Below are 15,238 nucleotides of genomic sequence, written 5' to 3'. Positions count from 1 at the left end.
TTTTAAAGTACTTAATTCCAAGAAAGTTTAGTCATCTAAAAAATGTTCTTATCCAATTTTAACGAAGCTTTATTGCTTATATTTTAAAACATTAGTAGGAACACTATAAATTTATTATTATACATTTTTTTTTAATTCCTACTAATATGTATATATGTAAGTGAAAATTAAAATTCGCACTACTAATTGCTACTGATGGCTTGTTTGTAAAATAAAATAAAAATTAGTTTACAAAAAAGGTACCTAAGTAATAAAAATGTTTTAAACAAAATTGGAAAAACACTATGATGATGATAAACAAATTTTATTTATACTCAAAAAGATTATCTAAACTATTTTTTGTGCATAAAATTTGTCTTTATTCATTTATACCATAAATAGCTATTTCAAATATTGTGATGTATTGGTAAAAAAAGTTTAAAAAAACAAAATTCATTTATTTTTTGACAGCCATTTTAGAATATTAAATAATATAAAGTAATTTAAAGCACGTATTCTTTCTATAATAAATAATTTTACATGTATGTTTTATATAATTTTTTTAAATTATTACATGCAAAAAATGTTAAGAAATTTTATAAATTATAATCAAGTCGGAAAATTCAAGGTAATTTTGTGACTTCAGAATTCTTTTTCGAAAATATGGATATTACTAGAAATAGATACCTAAATAAAATATTCCATAGATTTCCAAAGATACTTTAAAGATTTAAGAAGAAGATTTTAATTAAAAAGTTTAAAGAATTCTGTAATGTTTTAAAGAATCCTAGATAATAGGAAATGCTACAGGTGAAAAAATGTATAAAGTCAATAGAACGTCCAGAAGAGTCAAAGGAATCTACTAGCAAATTTACGGGAAAGTTTTTTACATATCACAGTTCAGTTAGAATTACCTACACGTAATGAGTGACCAAGAACTTGTCAAAGTAAAGTAATTGTTTTTTCTATTTGAGAAAAATAGACACTGCGTAATCCATATTTTCAGAAATAAGTTTTGTTTGATTATACCACAAAAAATTACATTATTGGAATATTTATTAAAACGAAAAATCGTTGTTAACACTTTGTTCAATCTCAGACAAAACACCAACAAGTCTGTCCCTTAGATCCTCTTCGACTGTATGTCTTGACCTCCGATCTTCATTGTGCAAATTTGCACACTGTCGTAAAATAGCTGCTAATTCAGTAGGTGTATACTGAGACATCAATAATCCCGGTATTATAACGGTATTAGACAATCGCCATCCTAAAAAAATTTTTTCGCAAACAATTTGAAGATTACTGTTTATCAAATATTCAGCACACTTATTACTTCCTGGAATACACTTGGATTTACAATCATAAACTTTACAGTCTTCGTCTGTCTCACACTTATCAGTCTTGGAAAGTATTTTAGTGATAACCGAATTCGGAAAAATCCCATCCAAATCTATAAATTTTAATTTATTTGTCGTTTTAACAACACCGAAGTGTTCCAATTTCATATCGCAGAAATGAAACGGTTCCCGGAAGCTTGTTTCAAATGTTTCTAAAAGATCAAGAATTTGAATAGAAGTCTTCAAGCGTTTTGACCACTCTTCTTTGGTGTCCATGTGATTTAACAATGAGGATGCATCTTGTAAAGGCTCTGCGTATTCAACAGCGAAGAAGGAACCACATGTACCCAACATCTGAGGGAAAATTTCTTTATCTGAATAAATACTAGAAAGTAAGAACTCTGTGTTTTGTGTTAAAATCCAGATGTTGTCCATTTCGCGGCGTCTATGAAGAATACTCGCTTCTTCATATTGAGACTTTAGATGTGTTAGACGTGACAATACTTCTTCAGTTAATGTGACATTGAGTTTACTTCTAACAACTGCTTTGATTGCCGATAAGAAATTTTTTTCACTAGGATATTTGATCGCACCGTTTTCAAACCAGTGCAAGGATTTCACGTCTGTTGGTACTGATTTAAACACTAAGCGAGTATTTGAGAGTTGAGCACTAAAAACTGCTTCTTTTGTGGATCCATAAGTGTGGCATTCAAAAGACTTGATGTCTTTGTGGAAGCAGAGAGGTGCACAAAGTGTTCCTACTGCATTTCGTTTCTCGTAATATTTACACTAAAATAAGGGAGTGTTAAAACTTTGATTTCAATTCTCAAACTTACCATTCTATCAGCTTGTCTACGTGCTTGAAAATTTGAGCAAAATAAGTTCCATTTGAAGAGAAGGTAAATTAGAGTCGCTCCAACTATAAGTACAGAATACACTCTGTATTTATACTTTTGTAATAAAAATGGTAAACGCCGCAATACAATCATCTTTGGTGGTGGAATTATTCATTTTTGGTTAAATTTAGCAGTGTCAATTTACAATGTAAAATTTCAAGTGTACACAAATCATTTACACAGTAATTGGATTTCTGGTGGTTGAATCTGACTTTGCGCATGGGCTGGAAGTATTGATGGATTTGAACGTCATACCGGGTGACCCAATAAATTGCCGCTGAAATAAAATTTTTTAATACTTAATTTTCAACGTTACCAGTCTAATAAAGGTGTCAACGTCAACATTTTTAAAAATCTATTGTATTAAGATTAGCAAAGTTTTTATACACACATGATAATTTAGATCATTGTATGTTTAAACAGTAAAAATATATTAACATTGACCTTCACTGATACCAATATTTGTTTTTTATTATCTCAAGTCAGTGAACTTCAATAATTCAATTTTATTTCAAGTACGTTTTATTCTTATTTTAGTTCTTATTTTATCTTTTTTTATGAGGATTAGTAATAGAGGCTAATAAATTACAAGAATTTTTACGTGAATATCTACAAGCGTGTTTATAATTTCCTTTTAATTATAGTTATCTTTATCGCAGTGATTTAATTAATAGGGAGATTTCAAAATTTTAGTATTTTATTGACATCCTTACAATTCCTAAATGTCTGTTTTATTGTTATTTGCCTGTTGTTCACCATGTTAACAATTTAATTAAAATATTAAAAAAAGCGAAATCTTAGCAACAGAATTGCGGGAAAAACAATGGCAAAAACTGCAATTTTCTATCTTTTGCAGCTTCCTAATTTTAGCTCTAAACGACTCTAAATTAGTTATTCGTTGATATACACGAAAATTGAGCACAGTTTTGGATTCAGCATTAAATTCTGCATAAAAAGAGTTCCAATAACTTGGGTTTACATTAATAAGCTAGGTATGGCTCAAAATAAATAGAATCGAATAGGGAAGAATAGGCTGTGTTTTTGGGGTTATTTTTAAGAAGTTTCTTTGGAGCGAAAACAACGATTAATATCTTTAAGTTATATTTCAATCGAAATAGCAGCTCGAGATCTATCACCTGGTCAAATCTCAGATCGGTAGGTCTAAGGGACGGTCAAAAAACTAGAAATTTAATTTTTGACAATTTGTCAATTAAATAACAATAACAATTAATCAAAACCCGGAAAATTACATCCTTGTAAAATACTTAAAGCTTTCATTTAAAAAGTCATCAAAAATGTTCTTGGTTCTGAAGATATTTTGTAATAACTTTAAACTGCAATTTCCACAGCTGGAATCCCTTTAATTGTATGTTAACGACACTTTACAGTTATATTTACATATGCGTACAAATAATAATCTCAGCGTTGACCGTAAATGCACGTTTTTGCCGCTGGCTACATAAATACTTATAGTAAATTTCACCAAGCAAGGCTCAAAATTTTTAACAAAACACAAAAATGTGTTCAATCAAAACAGAAAATATTTCATACCCTATTTATTGCTGGATCATATTATAAACTGTAATAACAGCAGTGTGGGTTTCAGTTGCTCTACTTGATCTACATTTCAAATAATTTAAAGTGGAAAATGATTGCAGCTATATTCAGGGCAGGTTGTAGTAATTTTTGACGCTTAAAGAAATGAACAAGTGCAGAATACATGTTTTAAGTATGAGGTAATTGCCAGTAAAAATTTTCAAGTTCTATGCAGCTGAGTAAATTACACCATCTCATTAACACCATCTCAAATAGACACTTCAAAGCAACGTTTTGTCGTGATTATTTTTCATCTTTGAATATGAAAAATGATTTCAATTTAATTTTTTGTTATTTTAAAATGACTTCATTTAAGTATAAAATTCAGGAAGAGCACTGAGGAGATTTATTCAAATTCATAGATAAGTTGGCGCAAAAAGAGATCAAAGTCATTATTTTTTAATCAACAATATGTGTGGTTTGTTTTCTCTTAATTGGATTATTTTAATAATATCTAAAAGTTCTTCTGTCACTTGAATAAATAAATTATGAATAAGTTTTGATTAAAACTTTTTAAGTTTTTTCTACTTAAATCATTGTAATAAATTAACTTTGTGATTGCACAACGGTGATAAAAAGTCTTATAAAAGATTGTTTTGTTTTACACAATACGATTTAGTTGTAATCAAATTTAAACATTTTTTCTTCTCTCATGTTTCAACAACACTTATCATTTGAGTGCACAAATATATTTATTGATGATCAGTTTTGGGAGTCGTGCTTGGGGTTGAAGAACAAGTTTTTAAAACATGATTATCTCCGTAAATAAAAGATAACAACTATTTTAGCCACCATAAAATCACTGTTTTCATATTTATTATTCCGATCAGATCAGCGAGTAATTTGTGTAACTAGGACAAAAAATAGTCCTTTTTCAGGCAACCTGAGGTTGTTGGACAAGGTGTGACCAAGAATATTTTTAGCTAGCGGTAACTTATCACAAAGATAGAAAAATTGAATTCTCTCTTTTCACCAATAAAAAATATTCAACAATAGTGAAGTGACTCAAGATTTATCAACGTCATTCTAGCATCTTGTCTGTCACTTAGTTATTCAGCTGCTGGTAGGTTTAAATTGTATTTATAGTCATATCCGCCCACGAAAGTCGGCGTCAGAAGAATGGGTTTGCACGTAGTCTCGTGATTATCTGAGGAGGTAAAAATTGAATTTTCGGATTGAGTTGGTATTTTGGACCATGAATGAGTGGGTAAAGGGGCATCCTGATTGAAGCCATTTCTTTGTCGTTTTTGATATGGAGATTTTTATAATCACAATCGGATTTAATCTGTTCTTTCGTATCAAGGCAAAATTCTTTATAATCCCTCTTGGCTTGAAGGAATTCATAACTAAATATACCACAGATAGATATAAAAATGCTGAATGTATTACCTGGCATGAACTTGTATGAGGTAAATGATGCAATATAAAAAAAATGAAATCGCAATAAATACGGAAATTCTCGGAAAATGGAAGTCACTTTCTTTTGGGAAATTTTAGGAATTGGAAAAAAGTGGGTAATTTGAAGATAACTAGGTAAGAAATTTAATCCCGAATTTTTCCACAGAAGTAATTATTTATCTTGTATAAATTGTTTAAAAGTCCGGAGGTATTTTAGTCCATGTATGCACAATAACGCATTAACATATGCGTGCGTAGGCTTGTGGCAGCTTTCTAACAGCTCTTTTGTTGTTGTTTTTTTGATCTGGCGCAGATTCCATTTTTATAACACCAAATGAAGGATAAAATTGCAGCTGTGATATTTTTAGAACAGGTCAGGCATTTACTTCCATCGAAGCCAATCCATCAATCATGCTCAAAGATAAAAGTAAAAATAAAGTGTACTCTCTAATACCATTCATAATTCACATAGTCGCTTCGTTTTTATCAGTTTTAATTCTCCGAACGGGAGGAGAAAAATTCGCGAAAGTTTTCCTTTCTCCACCATTTCTTATCACGCGCTGCTGTGAGACAAGATAGAATCGCCGTTCCACGTCTGGTCACTATAAAATAGACGCTAGTAATTTTTATAAAAATAGGTAACTTTAAATACGCGTGGGGACGCGACCCGAGTGGTGGGGCTCTGATACTAAGCCTCAGTTCAGATCGGCGCCGATGTCGTTTTCACGACCTTGTATCGTCCTTGTCGTTTGTGTTTTGTGATTGTGCTGGGTCAATTTAAAACGCTGCATCTTGGAAAACGCCAGCGTCACGACGCATCCTAATTTATCAACATTTTAGCAGGTCTGTCAATATTATAATAATAATTGTATTCGTACATTGCATGGGATATTTTCATCAGACCGAGTTCATAGGTTGCCCTAGGTCAGATTTTTCTTTTCTAATTCACAAACTAACATTTTCGGTTTGGAATGAATAAAGTCTGTGACTGTATGTTGCTAATTAAAAATGTCATCGATAAATAATAATTATTGTTTATGTATAAGGACGTGATTATTTTACGATAGCACGTGAATGCAGAATTATGCATTCTTGTGATTAAGGATGGTATTTATTGCTTGATACTGCATCATTATTTTTTATGTTTATGCATAATTACTGGCGGTTTTTTTAAATCTCATTTAGGGTTTAGAGCCTATTTTTTAACAGAAAAATGATGCAAGAGTTAATTCAACGATCAGCCCAACCCGCGCTCATTTTATTTTGAGTTATTTCTGTCATTTTCCTACGTCTATTGCGTTTATTATTAGTAATTACGACGGTAAATTTTATTCAATTAGTTTATTAAAACCGCTACGATTTTCAAACACATTTTTTTCGTTAATTTCCTAGCATTTATTTGTAAATCAAGGTAGCAGGAAGTAAATAAAAGAAAAAATTATTAAACCGGTACTCTTACATAAAATAGCATAATGTAAACATGGCGCCGGCCGGCGCCATGTTGATCCACAGTTTAAATTGGCATATAGATAATAATGTAACACTATGTTTGTGTGTGATTCGGAAAACATGTGACCTGCATTTATCTATTTTTACTGAAATATAAAATTTTATTTGGGTTTGATATTCGTTTTACATAAATTTACTGATAAAGTGTTCTGATTCTTGTCGCCTTAACAGCAAATTAAAACAACATTTCGAAAAACGAACTAAAATCAAAACTTTGAATCGTTTAAAATGGAAATACCTGTAGCTTACTTTCCATAAATAATGTATAAATTAACTGAAAAAGCCAAATTAATCCCAAAATTAACAGTTCTTTGGCCGCTCGCTGAACTTTTCTTTATTCTGTGGGATCCAAAAATACCAAACTAGTCTTTACAACCAGTTTATCCTGATTCATGTGTTACCACGTGTGATATGACTGCAGTTACTGATAAGGAAGTTAAAAATTAATTTCAAATTTACAACAGGCGTGGTTGTGCATAATCTTAATGTGAATGAAAGTGTTTACATAAAATTTATGTAACACAGGTGAAATATCAGTTTGTTTATCAGCGCAGGAATGAAAAACTCATCAGGTATGATAATTTGCGCATTTAGGAAAATTGCGTTGGTGGTGGCGTCGCAAAATGCAGCCAACGTTGTACTCCATAACCTGATTTGTTCCGGGCGTCGATTTCAACAAAAGCACTCAAGTGTGGACTGCAGGTGAAATTGTGGACTTTTCAGTGTGATTATAAGGTGATATGGAAAGGTACTTGAACTTGGCCAAAGATCTAGTTTCTTCGAGCAAGTGGATGTAAGACCTTTTGCAGTGTAAATTTCATAAAACTGAAACGTCAATTATTCTCGATAATACGTGTACACGTATCTGTAGATATAATTGGAATTTGTTTATAGCGGAAATAAAACGCGTTATCGATTTTGATTTTGTGTCATTCACAGATAAAGCTGCTTGGTTTTTGAGCTAAAAATAAAGAAATTATTTGGCAGAAGTAAAGAATGGAAGCAATGATCTTTAAAAAAATGTAAACTACCACATAAATTTCACAGTTTAACTAAATAAATATTTTTTTGAAAAGTTGTTGCGACGTGGATTTACTGATTTGTAATCTGGGATAGAATGTGAAGATAAGAATCAGTCCATCGGAGTTCAAGTAAAGGTCTAGACCAAGAGATTATCGTTATTTAATGTTTCTATTGAAAAGAGTTTTGTAGGTGGGATTATTAATCTTTTGTAGCTTAAAGGAAAGGTTCCGGCTTGAGGTAGTGAGGAGAGAATATGATAATCTTGATGAATGACCTGCAGGAAGGTGAAGCAACGACAGACATTGAAGAATCTAGAGAATCTAGTTTTAGACCCTTTCCAATTAAGTGGTTCTCAACATTGTAACAGATTAAAAATTTTCATTTGCGTGTGCTCCATGTTGTTTTTATAAATCCTGAAAATGATTTTATATTATCTATAATCTAGTTTTATCGAGCGATTGGAACTCATACTCAATTAAATTTTAATTTTACTACCGAATAATCTGTACAATAGCACCAATAAAAATTAATTTGAGGTTTAACCATGAGACATTCTCCATGACGCTCTTATTAATTGAAGACATGGGTGTAGTCAAAGGGGAGCAAGAAGGGGCCAGTTGCTTCGAACAAGAACAGGCCGAGAGATTTTAAAGTTTACTACCATTTTTTTTTATATTTTTTAATGATTATATTCAATAATTTTGTGTTTTGGCTAATAAATGCAAGTCAAAAATTTTATTATTTTAAAATACAAACAATTTCAATGAAAAATAGAAATTTTTGAGTTTATTCAATAAAATGAGATCCGACAATTTGTCGGAATTACAGCACGGATTCCTAAAAGTTTTTTTTTGTTTCCAAAAAAATTCTACGCCCATGATCGAAGACGCCTATTAAGACATTATATAAATATCTTTCGAGAGCGCTTTCCTCTCATGTTTAAAAGCAGTAACCATTAAAAACCATGGAAGGCCGTTAATAAGAGATTGACTCCACGCAAAGCAGCTAGAGATAACTTCTGCAAAATTGAATTAATTCTGCATGTCCAATTTCCTATAATTTTGCAATTATGGCGTTTTTGGTCCACTGAAACAGGTTTAACATGGATATTAATTTCCAATTAACATGTCTCTGAGAGATGAGAATGAGGTTCTGTCACAATTTCTACTTAAAATATTTAATAAGGAATAAAAATAAGATATAATAGGGGAGAAAAAGTATGTTGGGTTGCGGTACAATAAGGGAAAACATCCCTTGAAACGAAGAGTGGGAGTAGAGGGCGCGTTGTGTAATGGCTGTCACGAAAAAGCCACACGTTGTTGGCTCGACTGCTGTAATAATAAACTTCTGGATACCTTCAATAATAAAAACTGCGGCCACAATGCCATTCGTCAAAGTAGTGGTAATGTTATTTTATAACTGTGTTGTTATTACTAGACTTATCGTTTCTAAAGGTCAGTGGTAATGGTTTGAAAAAAATAAAGTGAACGAAGTGTTTCAAATTGATTAAAAATAAATTTATGAAAAGGTGTCCTTTAAATTTTTGAACCTCCATGACACTAAAGTGTTTGTTTATACCAACCAATTCTTTGATGACGAGAATTTAAATTAAGTGGAGCTAAAAATACAACCTGAGACATTGCAATATTAAATGGTATTTATTTACTTCGAATTATGTAAGAGACACACTTTAGATTAGGCATTATTGTACTAATCGCTCTATTATTAATTTTACCAAAGGTCAATGATGGAACATACACAAATCTCCGGTAACATGTGATTTAAATTTCAACTTTACGATCCCAATGAAAAAACGATAACATTTATTGATGCCAATGACAAACATTAATAGAACAATTACTTGCTTAGTTACCGAAGCGAAAGGGAATAAAACTTAAAGAATATTTCATGCCATAATGGCTTACCAGCTGCAGACAGTGGAGGTGTGAAGGTGTGGTGAAACTTACTTTTTGGTGATCTTTCTCTTGAGAGAAAGCCACAACGACCCATATCTCCTAAACTGTCGTCACTTGATCAAAGGGTGGCGACTATGCTTTTGATTATCAGACTGATAAAAATTACGTAGTTTATAGTACAGTAGGTTTAAACTCAATAGTCCAAACACCTCGGGTATGTGAAGTAGACTTTGTTTCAGTGTCTGGTGAGTGAATGTGATCTACCAGTTTGTAGGGTTTCAGTAATCGAAAAAATTACCTTATCTTTTCTTAGTATAATTTAGAATTAAATTTGATTTATTTCTGATTAATTAACGTCTGGTTCCCGCTATTTCCGATTAAACTCATCGTAAACATTAAAATGTGACAACACGAATCGCGAATATTTTATCTCTTCTTGTTAACTTTACCAAATAAATAATCTGGTTAAAAAATGGGTATTTGTATCATTATCAATGTTTATGTACATCTTTTTGACAGCTTGATCACAAATTATGTGTCCCAGATAACAAGTCTTTGAACATTTCCTTTTATTTTGTTTTTAATGTCAAAATAATTAGTTTTATAAGATTTCAATTATGTCTACAGCAGATCCACACGCTAAGTATTTTATAAAAAAATTATTATTCAGAAAATATGTATACACGTGTTTGATAACAAGGTCTTATACTAGAATTTTCTGTCACTTGAATGATAACAAGTCTGTCTCGAAGTATGTTAAATATCAACTCGTATAAAATCAGTTATGGATTTGAAAGAATATGTAAAAGGAAAAAAAAGTTGTAATTCCAAAAAATAGAGTGTCTAGAATTATTCTGTGTCAACAAAAACGTACTTTACATTCAAGACTCTTTATCACAAGTGACGTTTGTGTATATACTTATGATAACATTTAGTGTGAGTGTATCATTTAACGCAGTCGGATGAATTCCTTCATTACCACAACAAATAATGAACGAAGTGGTTTGTTTTTGGTTAATTGCAATTATTCTTGTCCGCCCAACAAAATTTCATTTAAATTGTAAGTAAATTGTATGCAACCAGCAATTTGAAGGTGAATCAACTGTAATTCTTGCCCGAATGTCCGCTTCCAATGTTGCTAATTTTTTTCTTTTCCAGGAACCTAGCAATACCAGATGACAAGTCACGAAGGAAAGTGTGACCTAACTTCAATCCTATCAATGTCTTGCCATCAACGTGCTCAAGCCTTTGCAGATCGCCTTCGCTCAAGACTGACTTCTCTAGATTCAGAAGATATCAATGGAACGCCGCACGAAACGAGTTGGTTGTCTACACACAAAGATTCAGTGGCTTTATCACAACCCAAACACAATTCCGATTTTAATTTGACAACGAACTTTTATTTAAATCTTGTAAGTCCTGGGAGTCCTGCAGATGAAGAGACTAACACACCTAGTGAGAGTTTTATGGCCATCACGAATGCTTTTCAAAACAAGGATTTATTGCCACATGTTGCATCGTACGACAGTGATTCCAGTGATGGGCCTTTCTATGACTGTCAAGGGGATTCAATTAAAACAGATCCGAGAACGCAGCACAATGACAAGAATGGAACGAAAGAAGAGACATTGACAAATGGAGAAGTGCACGAAGAAGAAAGTGATGCTCCTGTGGTAATTATAACGAATGGAAAAGAAGAACATGAAGATAAAGAAGATACTGGGACACGCCCAAACGGAGTTGAAAGTATATCGAGCAATAGTTTCGGCAGCTTTGAATCCTTGAACGGAAAAGACTCACTTAAACCGAACCATATCAGATCTGACATATTAGACAACGAAGAACAAGAAGATGAAAGAATCCCCCAAGTCCGACGCTGCTCCTCTCTAAAAACTGGAAAAACTCCCCCTGGGACTCCAGGTCGTAAAAAAATCGTCCGATTTGCCGACGTCTTCGGTCTTGACCTCGCCGACGTCAGGACCTTTTTAGACGAAATCCCCAAAATTCCGAATTCGGCGTTCAACGACTTAGTAGATGTAGACATCAAACCGGAACTTCCAGCCTCAAATTGTTTTCATCATTCAATTACTGACAAAATATTAGTGCCTTTATTTCAACAACCGGGAAGCCTGCCGAATTTCATCGATCGATTACGAGATAACCAAGTTTGTTTGGATTGTGCTCTGGTTGAAGATCCAACGACTTGTTTAATTCGAGGGGTTGTGAGAGTAAAGAATTTAGATTTTCACAAGACTGTTCATATAAGATACTCGACGGACTGTTGGAAGACTTGTACAGATGTGCAAGCTAAATACGTTGAGAATTCTTGTGATGGATTTTCGGACAAGTTTACTTTTATATTGTATGCTAATAACGTCCAGATCGGCGAAAAAATCGAATTTGCTGTACGGTTTCAGTGCAAGGGTTGTCAGTTCTGGGATAACAACAATGGTATTAATTATATTTTTCAAAGTTTACCAGGAACGAGCAACAGTTTGATAACGGCACTTGATGACAGCTTATCTACGTTTTACTAGTAAGTAAATCGAACTAATAGTCAAAAGTAGCAAATACAGATTTACAAAGATTGTAACTCAAACAACTCAGTCTTTGAAGTTAAAATGAATGTTTATGATCCAATATATGGACTATTCAGAGTTCAACATTGAAACCATTGCAGCGATCACGTTTCATTTGTGTGAAAACGGTTTACCGAAGTATTTCTTTAAACAATAAGCTCTTGAGGTTATTGGTCAAATAAAAATAATGTTATCTTTTCACAAACCCAATTCAGATCCATATTTCCAATAAATGTGGGCCACGGATTTTTATATTCAATCTAAGAAGGTTGTCTGATTTGCGTCGGTATAAGAATCAAGCTTAATCAATTTAAGCATCGAAATGAATTTTTGATATTTATAGCCATCTGCGTCAGAGCAATTGACCGTAATAAATTGAATGTTTATTTGTCTTTATTTGAGGTGTTACAAACAATGACGTGCACCTCTTATAAGCTTAATTGGATAAAATGAAAAGCAAAGAAATATGGCCCATTGTTTTTATTTTCGTTAGCACTCAGACTTTCAATGACCTTTTGGTTAGTTTTGCAATTTTTTTAGTATTGGCAAGCGTTTGTTGTTGGAAATAACATTTGGGACGTGACCAAATTTGTGAGCGGGTTAACATTGTGGCGTGATAAGATTGTTAAGGAAATAGAGGATAAATGTGGTTATTTTAATCTAGCAATAATGTTAATCTTGATTTTTTAATATGCCTATTAGAAAATATTAGTACATATTTGTAAAACTGTACACAATGGAAGTCATAAAAATCAAAGGCAGAAATAATAACCGTTAATTAGTAGCTTTCTGAACGTTTATCTAGATCATAGAACACACAACTGTACTTTCAATGCATTTTTTGTTGCAGGTGTTTACGTCAATTGTAATACTAACTGATTTTGGATCATCGATAATGTTATTTGTAAGTTGCTGAAATTGAATTCTTTTAAGAAAATGACAGTATTTTTTCAGATTATGGTGGTCACAACTCAATTCTATGGAACGTCCAGATGTCAGGTGGATTATTACATTAAAAATAGTGATGTTGTTATTAAAACTACATAAATTTATTTGTAGTAATAGTTAAATTTAACAAATGATACTTACACATTGGTAAATGTGTCAAGTAGTGATTTTATATAAATTTTAGAAATACCGTACTGTAAAGTATATATTTATATCCGAATAAATTTTAACTTTCTACTATAGCTCGTGTTATTTGATTAAATTTAGTCATTTTGATTTTTGAATTGTTTCTAAAGCTATTCCGACTTTATGCTCTTCAAAAGAGAATAATCGCTCTTTTAAAATCTTAGATTAATTCTAAATTTAATGTAAATTAGGCTTTAATTTTGAAGTGACTGTTGGAAAATTTAATAAACAACTCTGTTTTGAAGGTTTTACATTTCAATAGCAATAAATCGGAAGTAGTATAACTCAGTTTATAAAAACATCACTTTTTCTAAACAATTTTTGATTTAATTTTTTTCACAAAAACGTGAAATTCGAATACGTACTCAAAACAGAATCAATTAATTGCTAAATAAAGAATGTCTTTAAACAAGAAAAAAAAATTATGTAAACAACAAGAAAACAGAAAAAATTCAATTGTTATGATCCCACCGATGATTCATGGACCCATCACTGATCATTATGGCTAATTATGTATGCTTTGCATGACGAAGGTCCATGGGTCTAAGTGATAACAGAAGCTATATAATTGTACCCCCAACATCATTCAGAAATCATTCAGTATCAATCAATCATTCAGTATCAATCAATCATTCAGTATTCAGTATTCAGTATTCAGTATTCAGTATTCAGTATTCAGTATTCAGCATTCCATATTCCATATTCGATATTCAGTAGTCAGTAGTTAGTAGTTAGTCGATCACGAAGTTAGTCTGTAGAATTAAAGAATATATATATACCATCAAAAGTTTGTGTCAATCCTCTTCAAAATTCGACCGGCCCAAAAAGGAGATAAAAAGAACCATCACAAACTGGCGCAGTCGTTAAGGATTTCCAACCGAGAGCAGAAAAACTTGTGAAAAAGGGAAGATACGGTCAACTTTGTTGAAAATCCGCAACCTGATTTCAAGTCTACTGATCGAAAAAGAAAAGGAAGAAACAAACTTCTAGATCCGAGTCATCTTCACGGTAAGTGGAATTATTCTTTTGACCACGAATTTCTAACTTATCTATACGATGGTCGATACACGATCCAACCAAAACCAAAACCAAAATCAAAATCAAAATCAAAATCAAAATCAAAATCAAAACCAAAATCAAAATCAAAATCAAAATCAAAATGAAAGTTCTGTCCAAACCTTCAATCTATCTGATATAAGAGCAATCATTTCTGACGACTTTGATGGAAATCGAGAAAAACTCTATGATTTTGTTCAAGATTGTACACAAGCATGGTCATTATGCAATGATCAACAGAAGCAATTACTACTTCCTTACATTGAATCGAAACTAAAAGGTTCAGCTCGTGCTCAAACAAGAAACAGACGATTCAAAGACTTGCAAGAATTAAATCTCTATTTACTTCAATTATTCGGTGATCGTCGCGATTTATCACAAATTTTAGAAGAACTAAATTTAATTAAACAAAATAAAAATGAGTCAGTTCAAAATTATTTTAATCGTATTGAAAATCTACAAACTATCGCCCTAAACACATCAGCTTTACAGGATGCAATCCAAAATCCAGGTAGAACAGCTATGATAATGGAAATTGCACTTCAACGATTTATTTTACATTCAAATGATGCTATTTCGAATTGTTTACGTAGATCAAAACCGCAAACACTAAATGATGCGTTACGCGAAGCATTATCAGAAGAAAAATATCTCTTAGCCCGAAATCCACATTGCAACGGTAACACTTCTACATTATTTTGTTCCTACTGTAAGAAAAAAGGTCATAAAACTCAAGAATGTCGAAACTCTTCTCGTGATCAATCTAAGTTCCATTATTCAAACTCACAAAGACAAACTAACTCTAATTCTAACTC

The 15,238-nt window shown here is 32.0% G+C and overlaps 2 protein-coding genes across 8 annotated transcripts; one reads left to right on the top strand and one right to left on the bottom strand.

Annotated features, from left to right (window-relative positions):
• Positions 1 to 1,019: 1,019 nt before the first annotated feature.
• Positions 1,020 to 9,797, bottom strand: aln (divergent protein kinase domain 1C). Its single transcript, XM_088031388.1, has 3 exons — positions 9,706 to 9,797; positions 2,153 to 2,489; positions 1,020 to 2,105 (listed from the first exon to the last, which is right to left on the bottom strand). The coding sequence occupies exons 2-3, from the start codon at positions 2,303 to 2,305 to the stop codon at positions 1,038 to 1,040; spliced, it is 1,221 nt and encodes a 406-aa protein (XP_087887514.1). The 5' UTR covers positions 2,306 to 2,489; positions 9,706 to 9,797; the 3' UTR covers positions 1,020 to 1,037.
• Gbs-76A (Glycogen binding subunit 76A) lies at positions 5,856 to 13,424 on the top strand. Of its 7 annotated transcripts, none has more exons than XM_088031378.1 (4): positions 5,856 to 6,049; positions 10,813 to 12,190; positions 13,084 to 13,137; positions 13,188 to 13,424. In XM_088031378.1, coding segments are annotated over exons 2-3 (1,362 nt in total). In that variant the 5' UTR covers positions 5,856 to 6,049; positions 10,813 to 10,829; the 3' UTR covers positions 13,085 to 13,137; positions 13,188 to 13,424. The 7 variants fall into 7 exon arrangements, with proteins under 7 accessions (XP_087887504.1, XP_087887511.1, XP_087887508.1 ...); XM_088031385.1 differs by lacking the exon at positions 5,856 to 6,049 and adding an exon at positions 7,266 to 7,287; XM_088031382.1 differs by lacking the exon at positions 5,856 to 6,049 and adding an exon at positions 7,329 to 7,463.
• The last annotated feature ends 1,814 nt before the right edge of the window (positions 13,425 to 15,238 follow it).

Source organism: Gnatocerus cornutus, chromosome 2 (assembly GCF_029298725.1).
Source record: "Gnatocerus cornutus isolate USDA-ARS CGAHR chromosome 2, icGnaCorn1.1, whole genome shotgun sequence".
Lineage (NCBI taxonomy): Eukaryota > Metazoa > Arthropoda > Insecta > Coleoptera > Tenebrionidae > Gnatocerus > Gnatocerus cornutus.
This window is presented reverse-complemented; position numbering and strand designations above follow the sequence as displayed.